General features: G+C 40.1%; 1 protein-coding gene across 10 annotated transcripts in view; it reads right to left on the bottom strand.

Moving 5' to 3' along the window:
- Window positions 1–261: 261 nt before the first annotated feature.
- PLCH1 (phospholipase C eta 1) overlaps window positions 262–19,631 on the bottom strand; it is a 251,755-nt gene continuing 232,385 nt past the window's right edge. For 7 of the 10 annotated variants that reach the window (XM_055569262.1, XM_055569269.1, XM_055569264.1 and 4 more), the window contains 6 exons: window positions 10,553–10,637; window positions 8,452–8,598; window positions 8,148–8,227; window positions 6,580–6,639; window positions 5,785–6,139; window positions 262–3,404 (listed from right to left, as the gene is read on the bottom strand). In XM_055569262.1, coding sequence (XP_055425237.1) covers window positions 1,333–3,404; window positions 5,785–6,139; window positions 6,580–6,639; window positions 8,148–8,227; window positions 8,452–8,598; window positions 10,553–10,637 — 2,799 coding nt within the window. In that variant the 3' untranslated portion in view covers window positions 262–1,332. The remainder of the gene's footprint in view (window positions 3,405–5,784; window positions 6,140–6,579; window positions 6,640–8,147; window positions 8,228–8,451; window positions 8,599–10,552; window positions 10,638–19,631) is intronic. The other 3 variants (XM_055569268.1, XM_055569271.1, XM_055569270.1) reach the window with 3 other exon arrangements.

Genomic DNA, 19,631 nt, shown 5'->3' with positions numbered 1-19,631 from the left:
TTTTTAAACTTGCAACATCATCACCAAATGCAAAGCAACTCATTACATTTCCATTTCTTCTCAAGTCACCTTGCAAATACTCTCTTGAAAGCACAGTGAAAACACTCAATGACATAAAATGCTGCTTAAAACTGTCCCCATAGAAGTGATCTCTTCTACTGCAGAGAGATGAAAAGGCAAATATTTCCAAGAGCTCTGGGTTCCCTACTCAATAGTCATCACATGAACTTCAATTTTGAAAAAAAAAAAAAAATCACCAAGTGTTTAAAAATCTCCTTTAATTATATTTTCATGAATTCCAAGAAGAACATCATTGCGGTTAACATTACAAAAAAGCAAAGAGGGACATCTGAACATGCAATAAAAAATGGATTCACAGTGAAAATAATGTATGTTGGTACTAAAATAGAGTTACTTGGCTCCCTGAAGGGAAAAGATTTCTTCTAATTATCTATATTCACTTGGGTTTTAGCATGAGAAAATATTTTTTTTCTTGAAAGCTTTGGGAAGTTTTCAATTTGTGCTATGTCATTGTTAGCATATGCTGGAAGTCCTTCATCCTGAAAGCCATTATTTGCAGCCTATAATTTAATCAGAAAATTCAAAAATACAACAAATAGCTTGGCAACTGTGTTCTTGTTACATACAAAGCCATTAGCAAAAATATGTAACAAAATTTATGTAAAACAAACAATTTTGTCCTTATATACAGAAGTTTGCTTTATTCCTCAGACCCTCACACCTGGCTCTAAAATGAGAGGGTATGGTTGGGGGGTGGGGAGGGCAGCTACCCATCTCCTCTGAACTCTCCTTCTGGGTGGGGTAGAGAAATCTTGAAAGGTAAGGTAGGTAACTTTTTAAATCTTCTTTTAACTGAGTTATAAAAATGCATCTGAGCTTCTCAATAAAGAAGGAAAACTAGGAAAGATGGTAATGGCTTTAAAATAAAGAATTCATCCCTTTGTCCTTTGTAAAAATCTCTTAGCAGAGAGTAAAAATGACTACATTTGTGACCGTGAGCTGAGAGCACAGAGTAAAGAGCGTCTTGGTGAAACATAGAACCCAAACTGCTGAGAAGTTTCACATCTAGGGCATGCACATATATCATACCAATAGAGTTCACATCTCAGGGAGGAAAGATCAGAGGTACACAGGAAATGTCATCCGGGTCTATATACAAACGCAAAAAGAACACACGGAGTCAAAAGGAGGCTGTAATACGAGTTTAAAAATACATCTGAAAATCATCTCAAAGCCAAGGACCATATTTCCTAAAAACTCAGACATTCTACAGAATATCTTATTAACAGTGAAAATGCAGCTTTATGTAATTCACAGTCTCAAAAGAAAATAAATTTCTGGTTTATCATCACTGCTGGGTTCGGTCTGCAGAACAGAATGATGTGAACAGAACCTGTCGGCGTGGCCGGAGCGCAGGGCTGCGCATGCGCCCTCGGGGATGCCGCGGCCTTCCAAGCTGCCGCCCTTGGCGCTCCGCAGGTAGCCCGCGATGTAGGAACCGGTGGAGTGCCGGTTCCCTGTGGGGGCCGGCGCACACGGCTTGCTTCGAAGAACCACTCCTCCCACAGTGCTGGGGTTCACACTCTTCTGCCTGTTGGCTTCCTGCTTCTCCTTGGCACGACTGGCAATATTGCGCACTCTGCTCTGACTTCTGGATGACAACTTTCTGACCAAGGCCCTGGGGAATTGATTGGCATCTTGCTTGGAGTACAGCACTTGGCAGCCATCTTCCTGGTCAAAGGACACAAGTTTCCGCAGCTGCTCGGTCAGGGCATCCATAGGCTCTAACGACTTTGTTTTTACAGTCATGCCCTTCTTGTCTCTGATGCCAGTGGTAACGAAGCTCTTACTAATACACTGGTACTTGCTTTCAAAATTACAGGCGATGTCCTCTGATGTTAAGTCCCCAAGACTTTTGGATTTGCACGGACTGGACAGCTTCAGAGCAGAGTGTGTGGACTGCTCCGGGGCAGGGGCATGCAAGTCATGAGCACAAGGCAGGGGCCCAGAGGTCTGGTTCGTTTTTGCATCTGAATTTGAGAAGTGGTTATGCATAAACCCAGCACCCTGATAGGCTAGATGAGAGATACTTTGATTTTTGACATCTTGGGTATTGTTGAATATTTCAGAGACAGAAGGGTGGAGAGTCTCTTTACAGTAGCCATTTCTCAAGCCTCTTTGAAAATGTTCCACTGCATCTGGACTGTATTTCACTTTTAAAGGAGAAGTGAGGTGACTTGTGCCCTCTCTCCTATATTCATAGGTTGTTAGGGACAGATTTTCTGAGTCTCCATCCATTTCTACGAGACTGCTCTCCCCAGAATTTAAACTGAGAGTAGGAGCAGCTATTACATCCTCCAGTGTCAAGTCAGTGGAAGTGGCAGGGCTGGGGTTCTTCAGGATTTCCCAGTCTTTCCCATGGGTGGGACTTTCTGGTAACCAGCAGTGAGAAGTATTAGAGGACCGAGGCAGGTTGTTTTCTATGGCCCCAGTCATGGCCTTCCCAGAAAGGTCATTGTCTGGTTTCGTTTTAGAGACAGGAGTGCAGATAGTTTCACCAACAGCTGTGTGTGTTGAACATTGACAGGTCTCGTGTCCAGAGAGTGCAATCTGCTCAGGAGATGAGCACAGGAAGGATGACTTGGGTTTTCCATTAGAAAAGCCAGGCTTGAAGGGCATTTTTAGGTCCATGGTGGACACAGGAGGATGGCCCGACATCACACTGGAGCTCTGAAGATGAGAAACAACTGTAGGGTTAGCCTGGTTGCCAGTCTCATCAAACTGGCCAATCAGTGCTGAGATGGAACTGCCAGGCTCATTCTCATTTGTTAAAGTGACATTGTCAATAAGGTGGGAAATTTCACTCTCCTGGAGAATTGCAGTGGAATGTAAATCTGGTGCATCAGAACAGAGTGTAGAGACGTCTGACAAAGAAAAGGATGTTGCAGCTCTGCCCTTATCCCAGTTACCTTCCAGCTTCTTAATCTCCAGATTGCTTTGAGAAAGGATGCTTCCTGACAATGTGCTTTTCCCTACCACGAAGCCCCCAGCATTCCCATTTTCCTTGGTTTTCACACCACATAGATCTTTTGATGAGCTAACTGCAGGATCATGAGCCAAATGCTGCCTTGGAGAGAGGGATCTGCTGAGGCACTGATGTTCCCAGCAATCACTTAACATGTTTGATTTGGTTCTCCCACCCTTTAGACCTGACACTAACTGTTCTGTGATTGACAAGTTGGCAGTAGAAACAGCAGAGTTCCCTTGGCTGATGTCTTTGTGGATGAGAGCGCTGGAGGAAGAGGATAACTTTTTGTTGAAATTTGGAAGATGCTGGTCTTTTACACTTGCCTTCCCATCTCTCCTGGCATCCTTATCTTCTGCTGAATGAAACAAACAATATTTTAAGTGACATATATCACTTTATATAGGACCTGCAAACACTCATGTTTGCCTTCAGACAGACAAATGGAAAATGTAAATCTGTTACATTGTGACAGAATCATGGATTGCATAGATTTGCAACAAAGTGTCTGTGTGATGAATAAATGGTAAAATATATTTATATAGTTTCACTGGAGCCTCCCTTTGAATAGCTATTACATCAGCTAAGGATGTAATATTCATTGTAAAAAAAAAATGTCAATGAGTTACCATACTTTTACAGTGAAGATTACCTTAAGTTGTTTCCTATTCAGATTTGTACTACACAGAAGCATGGCAATAAAAACAGAACAAGACAGCTCTGTTAAACAAAGTATTGTGGTAACTGTAAGCAAGATACAAAAACAAACAAAAAAACCCACAAATCATTTTGAAAAACATTTTGGCAAAAGACTTAATTTGACCAATTAATTTTGAAAACAAATTGGAAGTGCAATAAATGCATTAGAATATCAATATCTGTTGACTTCAAAATGTAAAAATAAAGACTTGGTCACCAATTCTATGGCGTTGCTAATATCTAATTTCCCATTGATCATATTTTTTGGAGCTTAAATCCATAAATTTCATATTTCATTCTCCCCTAAAAGAGGCAGCAAGATCTTGGGCACAAGAAGGAAAACCTTTAAAAAATACACAATTTAAATTAATTCAGGGTAACCCATCCTGTTTAGTATACTGTTAAGACAACATTAGGTGTGCTAATATTCTTAATCACATTATTTTAATAGCATTTTATGCTTTCAGTTATGAAAATTGAAAAAGAATATACTTAACATTATTTTCCTAACTAAAAAAAATCATCATAAAAACTTGATTAACCCCAAAATTATAAGGAAAAATATAAACATTATATTATGTTACCACTCAGATAGATACTGTAAGCTTTTATAAAATTATGTATACAATTTTGTATTCTGAATTTTTTCCACTTAATTTTTCTTCTACATGGTAACTTGAATCATTGCATGGTTATGTATTGCTCTATATTTACAAGTTTTATATTTATGTATTACTAAATATATTATGCTATATATATATGAATAACTCATATAAAGTTCCTGTTTTTTAAATGCAAGAAAGAAATATCAACTATTGCTTTCTAACTCACCTAAATAGTATTAGCATCTTAATTGTGGTTTTAACGGGATTAATTATTACCATTTTTTGCTTTATTTCCCTCCCAAAATGGAGTTTATTTATAGTTTACTTCCCCCAAAGTGGAGTTTTAAAATAAATTTTAAAGCATGTATTCATCTCTTCTCCAATACTACTCTTAGCAACATTTCAAACATTAAACTCCCCTTTTCTCCTTCAAAGAAGCCATTGAAAAATTGATTTGTCCTCCTATCATATCTGACAATAAAAATCAATACAAAGTGGTATTCATGAGAAAAGAGATCACTGAAATTAGACTGCATGATGAAAGAATTTTGCTAAAAGAAATGGGGATCACCTTCTACTGTCTGAGGTGATTCTGATTTAATTAAAACGTATCTGTTGCAGAGACATCAAATGCATACAGTTTTGGCACTTGAATTATCTAAAATAGGGTGGGGGAGGAGTCACTGATACAAGGACAGGGCTCTTCGGTATTGCGTAAAACAGATACCACTCTTTATCAAGTTCTCAAGTGAACCATTATGCTCAAATTAGAGGAAAAGATAGGTAACACCTGGTCCCTGTGCCTGAGGAGTTTATAACTGGACAGGAGCTACAGACATGCTTCCTTCCCTGCCCACATCCAGGGGAGGGAAAGAGGCCACAGGAAAACATCAAATAAGCTCCCTCCTGAGGAAGCAGAGATTTCTCAAGTGAAGAAAGTGGCTTACTTTTAACAGCTGGCGTTTCCTCTTTCTCCATAAACGTTTCCAATTGTGGAAACATGTTGCATAGTGAGAAAGAAATACAACTAAACTACACCTCAGAAAAGTCAATATAATTCTATTCCCCCTCAGAAAATCAGTAACTATGGTACCCGCTAAGAAAACCATGCTCTCTGCTCATATTTTGCCAGTTTCACCTCCCTCTGTTGTACCTCATAGACCCATACGCTCTCCACCATCACCCCTGGTCCCTCACTGTCAACTTCAGATGTCAATGTTATTTTGAGGCTGTAGGTGACTAGGAAATTGCTCTTCCAGCACCCTCTCGCCAAAGTTTAAAATCTGGTCTAAAAGGTAACACTGTAATGTAATTACCTATTTTTCAGAATATTTTACTTTGACTACAAAATGCCAACCATGTTATCATGGTAATTAGGGACACCAAAATGTGTCTTAAAATGGTGTATTCTCAGAGAAACTTAAAGCATCTTACCCTGAGAGTTTTCCTTTCCTTCAGTGTCTTTTGTGGTTTCAGATACAGGCAGCGACAGAGCCCCAAGAAGACTTCTGTCAACAGGCATAGAGGCAGGGCGCGCTTGCAAACTCCGCGTGGTCCTTCTCAGGACCCCATCTTGATCTCTTGCAGCCTCAGAAACAGAATCCTTCATCTCTACCATTTCTTGGAAGCCCATTTTGCTCTTTTTTCTGCCTTTGGCCGGAGCGCTGGCTGTGCGTCGCAGAATCTTATCTCCAATCGATCGCTTCCGAATGTAATGGCAAGTGTTTTCTGAAGAATTGTGTCTGGGATTCTTATTGAACAGCCCCTTCAAACCTTGGAGCTGTCTGTTCTGAAGACACAAAAGGACCAAGCAGAAGTTAAGCAAATACCACTGTGTCAACCACTTGCCTCTCAAGTGACGTCTGCATGAAAAATGGATAGAAAACGAAATCTCACAGCCACTGAAGAATATTCAAACCAAGAAAATGGCAGCACACAGCACGTTGGCACTACGTCATGCATGTCTCATCAACCTGACTTTGGGAGGAAGGCAGCCTCCCATTTTCACAACCAAGCTTGCCCACGAGTTTCCTGCCCAAAGAAGGTAGGACAAGGTGGTAGGAAGAGTTTCCACAGTGAACAGACTGTTATGAACTTGAGCCGCCTTAAAGCAACAGACGCCAGTTTCAAAGTGGTAAGCAGGACGATGGAGCGATGTGAGAGAGCATGCCGCCATGACCACTGATAGAAACACGCCAGCCAGAACCAAACACCATGCTGAGAAACTACCTTTGTAGCTCCTAGAAAGTGCAATATAGTGTAACTGGGGTTGAGTATTAAAGGGCTCCACTGCAAGGGGGGAAAAAAGCACAACAAAACACAATTGGGCCTCATTCAAGAAGGTTGCACAAGTAAAACCAGAAAATGATAAAACACATATACTCTGTAAACCCTTTCTCCCACTTTGAATTTTTAGTTGCAGGTTTCATTCATTGCTCAGTTCACTACCACCACATTGAGGTTTATGCATCTCAACGCAAACACACCTTGAAGGTAATAAATGACTTACACCACACATGGACATTTACGTAGGAGAGAGACATAAGCCCTATAGAACACATTCTCTTTCCTGTTATTTCTGGCTCAAGTTTTAAACAAATTCTGAATTTTATTATTTCCTTCAAGCGTGTGAAATGCTAGAGATGCTGCTTAGTTCACCTGGGATTCCTAAGAAATTCAAGAATCACTTTTTGATAATTGACATTTGTGTATGTTTAGGCCAGAGGAGAGATCTCAGCAAGCAGCACAATCTAGGACTGAACACAAGAAGACATAAAACTTTACCACTCTTAGGAATTAGGATCTGCACCCTTCCCAGCTGATGGATGTGAGAATAAACACATACTTCCTATTTCAGGGCAAACTGGTCCACTCCCTACCAGTCAGATTGTAGTCTTTTTAATATTAATATTAGCTGACATTTCTGAGCATTTACTATGTGCCAGGCAGCTTCTTAAAGATAAAGTATTTGTTCATGAAGTAGGTACAGATAAGGAAGCAGAAGCACAGAGAATGTATAAACCTCTGTATAATAAATGTATAAACCTCCTCTGGAGGAGGAGCCCCAGACCTTCTGATATGCTGGCCTTCTGATAAAGAGCACTAGACATTCCTGGGCCCGAGGCCCTCCAAATCACATCTAGTCCTGAAAATGGTTCCGGTCACTAAATCCCCAGTGACTTGGCATTACCAGACGAGAGCCTATAGATATGTAAACCTCAAGTGAGCTCCACAGTGAAGAAACTGTCATTGGAAGAGAGCCCGAAGACACTGGTACAGTCTCTTCCTTTTAAGTTCAGTGGGTGGCTTTTAATTCATTCATGATTTTTAGGTTTCCAGTTAAATACATGACACTTAAATGAATGCATCCTGTCTAGAACTGGCTGGGATCACAACCCAGTTAGTACAGGTAATTCAAACATCTGAGAATTTCCAACTGCAGCCAGCTGAGTCTTTTTTTAAGGATTATAATAAAATTCAAACATGTAACTCCAGCTTGACTGTTTTAGTCAAACAAATGATTGCCTGAGAGAGTAATAGTTTTCTCAGGTCTGTTAAGCCCAGCAAGGGCCACTGGGTGGAGGGGACATGTACACACCCCTAAACAGAGGAAGGAGCACATGAATGAGGACCTCAGGGCAGGAGAGCACATGGAGCATGGCGTGGGCTGGCCTTCCTAGGGTTTCCTGTCAAAAAATTTTGTGGAGGTTTACGTTCCTTTTATGCAATGAATTAAAAACTTTGTTAGGGACCATATTATTGTTGCATGTGACTTTAAGCCCTGTGATCATTCTCACCTTTCCATAGATTTCATTGATTGTTATGTGGACAAATATAGATGCTTCTGTCAGTCCTTCTAAGTAGACATGCCGGTAGCCTGATAAAAGAGGAGAAGTAGTTACCTTTTAGTTGAACTCATGTTTGGCTTTTCCATGGGTGAAATAGAATTAAATACCTGACTTTACAATAGTTATATTAACACTCACATTATCATATAACACATACTTGATATATCATATATGCCATGTATCGTGTATATTGCATATCACATCTTCCAAAGAACAAGGAATGCTCTAGAGAGAAAAGTTCAGCCAGAATTACCAGGCACCAAGCTGCTGAAGGTCACAGTTCTCTGCCCAACAAAGTCTCGTCCAATTGGATCATGATCCCACACGAGGAACCGGACCAAAGCTATTTCTGGCATGTGTACTGTAAATGTCAGGGTTTCTTCCCATACAGGGTTAAATCCTGAGAGAAACAGGAAAAGACAAATTGAAAAAGCAAAAGCGGTTGGCTAAAAATGATTTAGCGGCAACATCTGCAAAGCAGACAGTGAAAATTGCTTGCAATGGTTATTAAACTGGTGAAGACAACAGAGCCACCCCAGGATGCCTTACTGAAATAAAGCCTTGGAACTTACCCCCATTGCTAGAAAATAATTGGTAAGAAAATTGCCTGTAAATTATTACATCAATTCTAATAATCCTTGAAGCAAAACTGCATTGTAGAGAAGGCTCTTTTAGACAATATTTAAAATGTTTCAGTAAGCTCAAAAAGCATCTATAGTAGTGAGCTAAGAATAATGTTTTAGCAAAAACAATAAAGAATGATTCCTCTCCCCCACCCCTACCCCACCCCAATAAAGCGATGCTTCTCACCCACCAAGACGTTTGCTGTTATCATCACCAGCAAGCATTCTGTAAGGTTTCAATGTTATTGTACAAATGTTGTTGTTGTCACTGTTTAATTTTTCAGTTGTGTCCAACTCTTTCATGACCCTGTAGACTGTAGCCCACAGGCTCCTCTGTCCATGGGATTTCCCAGGCAAGAATACCGGAGTAGTTCCCATCTCCTTCTCCAGGGGATCTTCCCAACCCAGGGATTGAACCCTTGTCTCCTGCATTGCAGGTGTATTCTTTACCGCTAAGCCACCAAGGGAGACCCACTGTACATATACTATCCTATTTAATTCTTATGGCAATCCTCTAAGGGTGGTAGGGCAGGGGTTCTTTCCCTAACTGATGAAAAAATATACGTTACTGACTTTCAAAAATATGTAACTCTTACAAAAAATATACAAGTAATCCATGCTCATTTTTTAACACAGGAAATATAATGCTCATGTTATACTTGAGAAAACAGATATTGAGAGGAAATAATGTGCCTAATGTCATACCCTAGTGACAGAGCCATGTGAGATGAGGCCCTGTTGACTCCCAGAGGCATCTCATGAAGCAAGACCTTAATACAAGAAAGATGATATATTTTCATAGGTACTGAAAATACATAGTAAAAGCATATAATTTAACTCAAATTCTATAAGCCAAGAGCATTTATTTCTTGGTAAAATTCTCTCAGATAAATTAATTAAATAGACAAAAATTCAAGTACTCTATAAGTTTGTTTTTCTTTTCTAAAACTGAAAATTAGTGCTATTAAACATATGTATTAAGGAGGCATCAGCCACTTAACCCTAATGCCTTAGCTAATGAAATAATTATGGACTGAAAATCATTGAGATGTCCCTCCTGAACAAGAGAAAACATACTTTTTGTTGATTTAGTGATGACATCTCAATTACTTCTGAGACTAAAAAAATTCATTGAGCATTGGTAGGAAAACGCAGTATGGGAACCTTACTTACTTTAAGCATGTTATTTCCTAAGTAACAAGTTTCTACTACTCTTGAACCCTCAAATCACTTTCTTCAAACTCCTCTGAAAGCCTGTCTCAGTTCAATTCAGTTCAGTCGCTCAGTCGTGTCTGACTCTTTGCGACCCCATGAATCGCAGCACACCAGGCCTCCCTGTCCATCACCAACTCCCGGAGTTCACTCAAACTCATGTCCATTGAGTCGGTGATGCCATCCAGCCATCTCATCCTCTGTCATCCCCTTCTCCTCCTGCCCCCAATTCCTCCTAGCATCAGGGTCTTTTCCAATGAGTCAACTCTTCGCATGAGGTGGCCAAAGTATTGGAGTTTCAGCTTTAGCATCAGTCTTTCCAATGAACCTCTTGACTTTCTCTTTCTACCCCTTCTCCAGGCGATCTTCCCAATGCAGGGACTGAATCCAGGTCTCCTGCATTGCAGGCAGATTCTTTATCGTCAGAGCCACCAGGGAAGCCCACACAGACACGTTTTTCATTTTTGGTACAAATTCTACTTCTAGAGCATCTTTATTAAAAGTGAACAGAGATCTTACCATTGTCATCTACCACACGAGTTTGATCTTTAGAACAATCTACTGGCAATCCAATAATTTCAACTTCAACAAAAGGATCGATGATCTATAAAAAGATTAAAAGCATTAGTTATTACCACTGATACATTTCTACACATATGTTAATTGAAGAATATTATCCAAAATGTCATATATCAACAGCAATCCACTTAGGTGCTTACTAAGAAAGAAATTGTTTCAGGTGCAACAGAGGCAGATATGAGGCATGAAAGAAAAAAGATTACATTGTTATTTACCAATCTCTACTAATGCTACACAAACTTTATCCAATGAATCTATGACTCTAGTTGAGGTTATGTATCCAACAGAAATGAGAGCTTCTGTCTATGCAAAAATGCTCAGAGCAGGAGAATTCGTAATAGCCACACACTGGAAACAAACTAAATGTCCATAATGAGTTGGATGGTTAAATGGTGGAATATTCAGTTAATAAAACTACACAACAATGAAAAGATAACAAAGTTCTCTACATAACCAAAATGTGGAACAAGTCATAAAAGGGTATATATATATATATATATATTTACATATATAAGTGAAAAAGAACTAAAGAGCCCCTTGATGAAACTGAAAGAGGAGAGTGAAAAAGATGGCCTAAAGCTCAACATTCAGAAACTAAGATCATGGCATCCGGTCCCATCACTTCATGGCAAATAGATGGGGAACAGTGGAAACAGTGGCTGACTTTATTTTTGGGGGCTCCAAAATCACTGCACATGATGACTGCAGCCATGAAATTTAAAGACGCTTACTCCTTGGAAGGAAAGTTATGACAAACCTAGACAGCATATTAAAAAGCAGAGACATTACTTTCTCAACAAAGGTCCGTCTAGTCAAGGCTATGGTTTTTCCTGTGGTCATGTATGGATGTGAGAGTTAGACTAAAGAAAGCTGAGCACCAAAGAATTGATGCTTTGAACTGTGGTATTGGAGAAGACTCTTGAGAGTCCCTTGGACTGCAATGAGATCCAACCAGTCCATCCTAAAGATCAGTCCTGGGTGTTCACTGGAAGGACTGATATTGAAGCTGAAACTCCAATACTTTGGCCACCTGATGCAAAGAGCTGACTCATTTGAAAAGACCCTGATGCTGGGAAAGACTGAGGGCAGGAGGAGAAGGGGATGACAGAGGATGAGATGGCTGGATGGCATAACCAACTCAATGGACATGGGTTTGGGTAGACTCCAATAGTTGGTGATGGATAGGGAGGCCTGGCGTGCTGCAGTTCATGGGGTCACAAAGAGTCTGACACGACTGAGCGACTGAACTGAACTGATGTATATATAAGGGTCTATTTACATATATGTCAGTCTATTTACATAATGTTTAAGCACAGACTAAATCAATCTATTGTGATTGGGCTGGTATTTGATGGAAGGAGCACAGGCTTAGGAGTAGATATTGACTGAGAAGGTGTACGGAAGCCTTCTGGGGGTGCTGGATATATTCTATCTTGATCTGGGTACATAATAATTAATCAAGTTATCCACACATGCAATTTAACATAGTTAAATCAATTGAGTACTATGATGCAAATTTTAAAATATTTAAAAAGGTGAAAAATATGAGGGAATTCCCTTGTGGTCCAGTGGTTCCACTGCAGGGAACTAAGATCTCACATGCCAGGTAGCACGACCAAAAAAAACCTTTACCTTCCCCACATCCCTGTCCTCTGGGGGAGGAATCTTCCTTTATTGGCCATTTGTAAGCTCTCTTTTGTCATTCCAGTACCAGATAAGGAGTAATGAAGGAATAAAATTCTAAAGGACCCAGAAAGGAGGGAGTTACTAAGTCTGGGAAAACAATGTTTTAGGAGTTTGGAGAGTAAGAAAAATACAGTTTGGGAAGGGGAGTGTCAGAGAATATAAGATAGAGGTCTGATGGAAAAACACTTTGAGACAGATGGATAGACATATTTTTGGTTTACTAAATAAGTCAGCTAAAGTTTACACATTTTGAATTAATTCTTTGCAAACAGAAGTTTTTCCTTAGAATAGAACCATATGGTAAAACTGTACCACTGGAGGTCTTGGATTTGGGGGCAGCTAATAAATATGACCATTCAAGTACTGCATTTTGGGATTCTTTTGTTGACCATGATGGCTACTCCATTAGGAGACAGGGATCAAGACCATCCCCAAGAAAAAGAAATGCAAAAAAGCAAAATAGCTGTCTGAGGAGGGCTTACAATAGCTGTGAAAAGAAAACAAACAAAAAGCAAAGGAGAAAAAGAAAGATATAAACATCTGAATGCAGAGTTCCAAAGAATAGCAAGAAGAGATAAGAAAGCCTTCCTCAGCGATCAATGCAAAGAAATAGAGGAAAACAACAGAATGGGAAAGACTAGAGATCTCTTCAAGAAAATTAGAGATACCAAGGGAACATTTCATGCAAAGATGGGCTTGATAAAGGACAGAAATGTTATGGACCTAACAGAAGCAGAAGATATTAAGAAGTGGCAAGAATACACAGAAGAACTGTACAAAAAAGATCTTCATGACCCAGATAATCACGATGGTGTGATCACTGACCTAGAGCCAAACATCCCGGAATGTGAAGTCAAGTGAGCCTTAGAAAGCATCACTATGAACAAAGCTAGTGGAGGTGATGGGATTCCAGTTGAGCTATTTCAAATCCTGAAAGGTGATGCTGTGAAAGTGCTGCACTCAATATGCCAGCAAATTTGGAAAACTCAGCAGTGGCCACAGGACTGGAAAAGGTCAGTTTTCATTCCAATCCCAAAGAAAGGCAATGCCAAAGAACACTCAAACTACTTCACAATTGCACTCATCTCACACGCTAGTAAAAGAATGCTGAAAATTCTCCAAGCCAGGCTTCAGCAATACGTGAACCGTGAACTTCCAGATGTTCAAGCTGGTTTTAGAAAAGGCAGAGGAACCAGAGATCAAATTGCTAACATCTGCTGGATCATGGAAAAAGCAAGAGAGTTCCAGAAAAGCATCTATTTCTGCTTTATGGACTATGCCAAAGCCTTTGACTGTGTGGATCACAATAAACTATGGAAAATTCTGAAAGATACGGGAATACCAGACCACCTGACCTGCCTCTTGAGAAACCTATATCCAAGTCAGAAAGCAACAGTTAGAACTGGACATGGAACAACAGACTGGTTCCAAATAGGAAAAGGAGTATGATAAGGCTATATATTGTCACCCTGCTATTTAACTTATATGCAGGGTACATCATGAGAAAAGCTGGGCTGGATGAAGCACAAGCTGGAATCACAACTGCCAGGAGAAATATCAATAACCTCAGATATGCAGATGATATGGCAGAAAGTGAAGAAGAACTAAATATAAAGAGCCTCTTGATGAAAGTGAAAGAGGAGAGTGAAAAAGTTGGCCTAAAGTTCAACATCCAGAAAACTAAGATCTTGGCATCTGGTCCCATCAGTACAGTTCAGTTCAGATGCTCAGTTGTGTCTGACTCTTTGTGACTCCATGAATCGCAGCACGCCAGGCCTCCCTGTCCATCACCAACTCCCGGAGTTTATTCAAACTCATGTCCATCGAGTCGATGATGCCATCCAACCATCTCATCTTCTGTCGTCCCCTTCTCCTCCTGCCCCCAATCCCTCCCAGCATCAGAGTCTTTTCCAATGAGTCAACTCTTCGCATGAGGTGGCCAAAGTACTGGAGTTTCAGCTTTAGCATCATTCCTTCCAAAGAACACCCAGGACTGATCTCTTTTAGAATGGACTTGTTGGATATCTTTGCAGTCCAAGGGACTCTCAAGAGTCTTCTCCAGCACCACAGTTCAAAAGCATCAATTCTTTGGCACTCAGCTTTCTTCACAGTCCAACTCTCACATCCATACATGACCACTGGAAAGACCATAGCTCTGACTAGATGGACCTTTGTTGGCAAAGTAATGTCTCTGCTTTTCAATATGCTATCTAGGTTGGTCATAATTTTCCTTCCAAGGATTAAGCATCTTTTAATTTCATGGCTGCAATCACCATCTGCAGTGATTTTGGAGCCCCCAAAAATAAAGTCTGACACTGTTCCCACTGTTTCCCCATTATTTCCCATAAAGTGATGGGACCAGATGCCATGATCTTAGTTTTGTGAATGTTGAGCTTTAAGGCCAACTTTTTCACTCTCCTCTTTCACTTTCATCAAGAGGCTTTTTAGTTCCTCTTCGATGTACTCTGCATATAAGTTAAATAAGTAGGGTTCATGGCAAATAGATGGGGAAACAGTGGTAACAGTGTCAGACTTTATTTTTTTGAGCTCCAAAATCAATGGAGATGGTGAGTGCAGCCATGAAATTAAAACACACTTGCTCCTTAGGAGGAAAGCTATGACCAACATAGACAGCATATTAAAAAGCAGAGACATTACTTTGCCAACAAAGGTCCGTCTAGTCAAGGCTATGGTTTCTCCAGTGGTCATGTATGGATGTGAGAGTTGGACTGTGAAGAAAGCTGAGCACCGAAGAATTGATGCTTTTGAACTGTGGTGTTGGAGAAGACTCTTGAGAGCCCCTTGGACTGCAAGGAGATCCAACCAGTCCATCCTAAAGGAGATCAGTCCTGGGTGTTCTTTGGAAGGACTGATGCTGAAGCTGAAACTCCAATACTTTGGCCACCTCATGCGAAGAGTTGACTCATTGGAAAAGACCCTGATGCTGGGAGGGATTGTGGGCAGGAGGAGAAGGGGACGACAGAGGATGAGATGGCTGGATGGCATCACTGACTCGATGGACGTGAGTCTGAGTGAACTCCGGGAGTTGGTGATGGACAGGAAGTCCTGGCATAGTAAATGCAGACACGACTGAGAGACTGAACTGAACTAACTGAATAAATACGACTTCTGTTTTTAAGGAATTTAAGAGGTTTAATTTAATTAAATCTAAATTAAGGAATTTAAGATGTCACAGAGAGTAGCACTGACATATATACACTATCCTGTGTAAAATTCATAGCTAGTGGGAAGCAGCTGTATAACACAGGGAGTTCAGCTTGGTGCTCTGTGATAACCTAGAGGCATGGAATGGGGGCGGGTGGGAGGGAGGCTCAAGACGGAGGAGGTACATGCATACTTATAGCTGATTCACACTGTTGTACAGCAGAAACCAACACAGTGTTGTAAAGCAATCATCCTCCAATTGGGAAAAAAAATAGCAACAGCCACCGCAGACTTGAAGGACAACCTCCAGCTTCAACTCTGCTGGACTTGGGCAAATTGTGTAATATCTGTACTTCAGTTTCCTCAACTGTAAACCTGAGAAAACAGTGTCTGCTTCATCAAGCTGTAATCCAGGTGACATGCCAGGAGAATGGAGCTGAACAGTAGCAGCAAGAATAGGGAGAGATTTGGGAGGTAGAATGTCCAGGAGACGGTAACTGAGTAGATGTGGAGAGCAAAGAAAAGGTGAAAATTAAAGATGACAATCTTCTGATTGGGAGCAAGAAAAGTTATTTCTCTCTCAGAGATAATGAATAATGTGAGAGATCACAGGCTGAAAATTCAACAAGCCAAGACGAGAGGAAAACTGTATTTTCATTTTCATTTTCCATAAAGCACAAATAGTAGAATATTAGTACTATAACTTTGTGTCTGACAGAAATCACAGATGTTTAAGTCACATTATGGTTGTGACAGAAATCTCTGTGTCACCCATACTCATCTAATAGTTATTCAACCCCTCTCTAGATCCTGCTATTTATTGCACACATATTTGTATGTCACAACTTCTTTCTAATATATTGATAAGTGAATTTCAATATAATTAGCTTCCTAATGGAGAAGGCAATAGCAACCCACTCCAGTACTCTTGCTTGGAAAATCCCATGGATGGAGGAGCCTGGTAGGCTGCAGTCAATGGGGTCACTACGAGTTAGACACAACTGAGCATCTTCACTTTCACTCTTCACTTTCATGCATTGGAGAAGGAAATGGCAACCCACTCCAGTGTTCTTACCTGGAGAATCCCAGGGATGGGGAACCTGGTGGGCTGCCGTCTATGGGGTCGCACAGAGTCGGACACGACTGAAGCAACTTAGCAGCAGCAGCAGCAGCTTCCTAAAGTGTCACTTTATCTGTTTATTGTATGCATTTAAAAACACTGAGAAAGTGCCCAAAGGCCTCATCTGATACCATCTTGTTCTGTGGCTCAAGAAAGAGTTAAAATCTCCTGACAGAGAACCTCGTGAGCCATGATAAAGAGGTTGGATTTTAACTATAAAATAAAGATACTCATACATTTAAAAGATCCTTTAATACCACAAACTATATATTACAAAGATAAAGAGATAACTATGCAATGAAAAACATCTGGAAGAAACTCCCTTAGCCAAGTAACATTACCAGTCCTGGGATAAACTGACATCATGTGGCCCCTGATATGATGCACTGAGAAGGAAACACATTGCCCATGTAGCATTCCTGACAAATATGTTTATTCTGGTTCTAATCATGCACAACTGCATTCATCTCACACGCTAGCAAAGTAATGCTCAAAATTCTCCAAACCAGGCTTCAACAGTAAGTGAACCATGAACTTCTAGATGTTCAAGCTGGATTTAGAAAAGGCAGAGGAGCCAGAGATCAAATTGCCAACATCTGCTGGATCATCAAAAAGCTAGCGAGTTCCAGAAAAACATCTACTTCTGCTTTATCGACTATGCCAAAGCCTTTGACTGTGTGGATCACAATAAACTGTGGAAAATGCTTCAAGAGATAGGAATACCAGACCACCTTACTTGCCTCCTGAGAAATCTGTATGCAGATCCAGAAGCAAAAGTTAGAGCAGGGCATGGAACAACAGATTGGTTCCAAATCGGGAAAGGAGTACATCAAGGCTGTATATTGTCACCCTGCTTATTTAACTTACATGCAGGGTACATCATGAGAAATGTCAGACTGGATGAAGCACAAGCTGGAACCAAGATTGCCGGAAGAAATATCAATAACCTCAGATATGCAGATGATACCACCCTTATGGCAGAAAGCAAAGAAGAACTAAAGAGGCTCTTGATGGAAGTGAAAGAGGAGAGTGAAAAAGTTGGCTTAAAATTCAACATTCAGAAAACTAACATCATGGCATCTGGTCCCATCATTTCATGGCAAATAGATGGGGAAACAGTGGAAATAGTGACAGACTTTATTTTTTTGTGCTCCAAAATCAGTGGAGATGGTGATTGCAGCCATTAAATTCAAAGACACTTGCTCCTTGGAAGAAAAGCTATGACCAACATAGACAGCATATTAAAAAGCAGAGATATTACTTGCCAACCAAGGTCCATCTAGTCAAAGCGATGGTCTTTCCAATAGTCATGTACAGATGTGAGAGTTGGACTGTGAAGAAAGCTGAGTGCCGAAGAATTGATGCTTTTGAACTGTGGTGTTGGAGAAGACTCTTGAGAGTCCCTTGGACTGCAAGGAGGTCAGACCAGTCCATACTAAAGGAAATCAGTCCTGAATATTCATTGGAAGGACTGATGCTGAAGCTGAAACTGCAGTACTTTGGCCACCGATGCGAAAGACCTGATGGACATGAGTTGGAAAAGACCCTGACGGACATGAGTTTGAATAATCTCCAGAAGTTGGTGATGGACAGGGAAGCTTGGTGTGCTGTAGTCCATGGGGTCGCCAAGAGTCGGACACAACTGAGCAACTGAACTAAATCATGAACAAACAATCAGGTAAATCCAAACTGAAGGACATTATGGACACAACTGGCTTGGACATTTATTTTAAAAGATAGCAATATAATGACAACAAAACTAGAAAACTGTTCTACATTTTAAAAGACCAAAGAGAAACGACAACTGAAAGCAATGTGTGATTCTTAATTGGATTCTGAATCTAAAAAGAAAAAAAATAATAAAAGAACAATTTTGGGACAATGGGGTAAAACTGAATACAGATATTATCTTAGATAAAATTATTGTACCAACAAACTCCTGGGTGTAAGATAGGGTCAATGATGTACTTTACAACACAGAAAATACAGCCAATATTTTGCAATAATTGTCAATGGAAAGTAATCTTTCAAAACTGTATTTTAAAATTTTAAAAAGATGGATGACGTTGTTCTGAGGGTCTAAAAGAAACAAAAAATAAAATAGCCGAAAAATATATTATTGTGCCAATATCTAATGACATGAGTGTAATGACTGTATTGCAGTTATACAGGATAACTTTGTTCTTTTTTAAAAATTAATTAATGAATTAATTTGGCTGTGCTGGGTATCCATTGCAGCATGCAGGGTCTTTAGCTGTGGCGTGTGGGATCAAGTTCCCTGACCAGGGATCGAACCTGGACCCCTCCTATACTGAGAGCATGGAGTCTTAGCCACTCGACCACCAGGAAAGTCTCAATCTTCTTGTCTTTAAGAGAGAAATGCCTGGGCTTCCCTGGTGATCCATTGGCTAAGATTCCTTGCATCCAATGCAAGGTTCCATCCTTGGTCAGGGAACTAGATCCCACACGCTGCAACTAAAGATCCCAAAGGTTGTAACTAAGACCTGGAACAGCCAAATAAATACTAAAAATAAGTATATTTATTTGTATTAAATTTAAAAAAGAGAGAGAAAAATGCTGATGTATTTAGGGGTTGGGGTCATGATGTTAACTTATTCTCAAATAATTCTCCAAAGAAAAGCAAAGGTATATATATATGTATGAGTGCATGTGTGTATAATTAAATACACACACATATAATTAAACTTTGTTATATTTGCTTTACGTCTCCCTTTCAAGTGCATAACTATATATGAATATTTACCATATGCTCATTTACACATGAAAGGAAGATAGAGCGAAAGTAACAAAATTTAGTAAGTTAATTGGTGAATCTAGATGCCGAAGATACAGTGTTCATTCTGCTATTCCTGCAGTTTTTCTAAGGACTGAAATTTTTCAAAGCAAAAAGTTTAGGGGAAATATAGGAAGTGACTCTTCCCTTCTGCAGACAACAAAGAAAAAAGGGAAAGAAGAGGAAGTAAGGAGACACTTTCTGATACTACCAACATATTATTCTTGCTGCTGAGAGAACAGAATGGAAGCGGG

Source organism: Bubalus kerabau, chromosome 2 (genome assembly GCF_029407905.1).
Source record: "Bubalus kerabau isolate K-KA32 ecotype Philippines breed swamp buffalo chromosome 2, PCC_UOA_SB_1v2, whole genome shotgun sequence".
NCBI classification, from domain to species: Eukaryota; Metazoa; Chordata; class Mammalia; order Artiodactyla; family Bovidae; genus Bubalus; species Bubalus kerabau.
The sequence above is the reverse complement of the archived record's forward strand: the minus strand, read 5'-3'. Positions and strand labels throughout refer to the sequence as shown.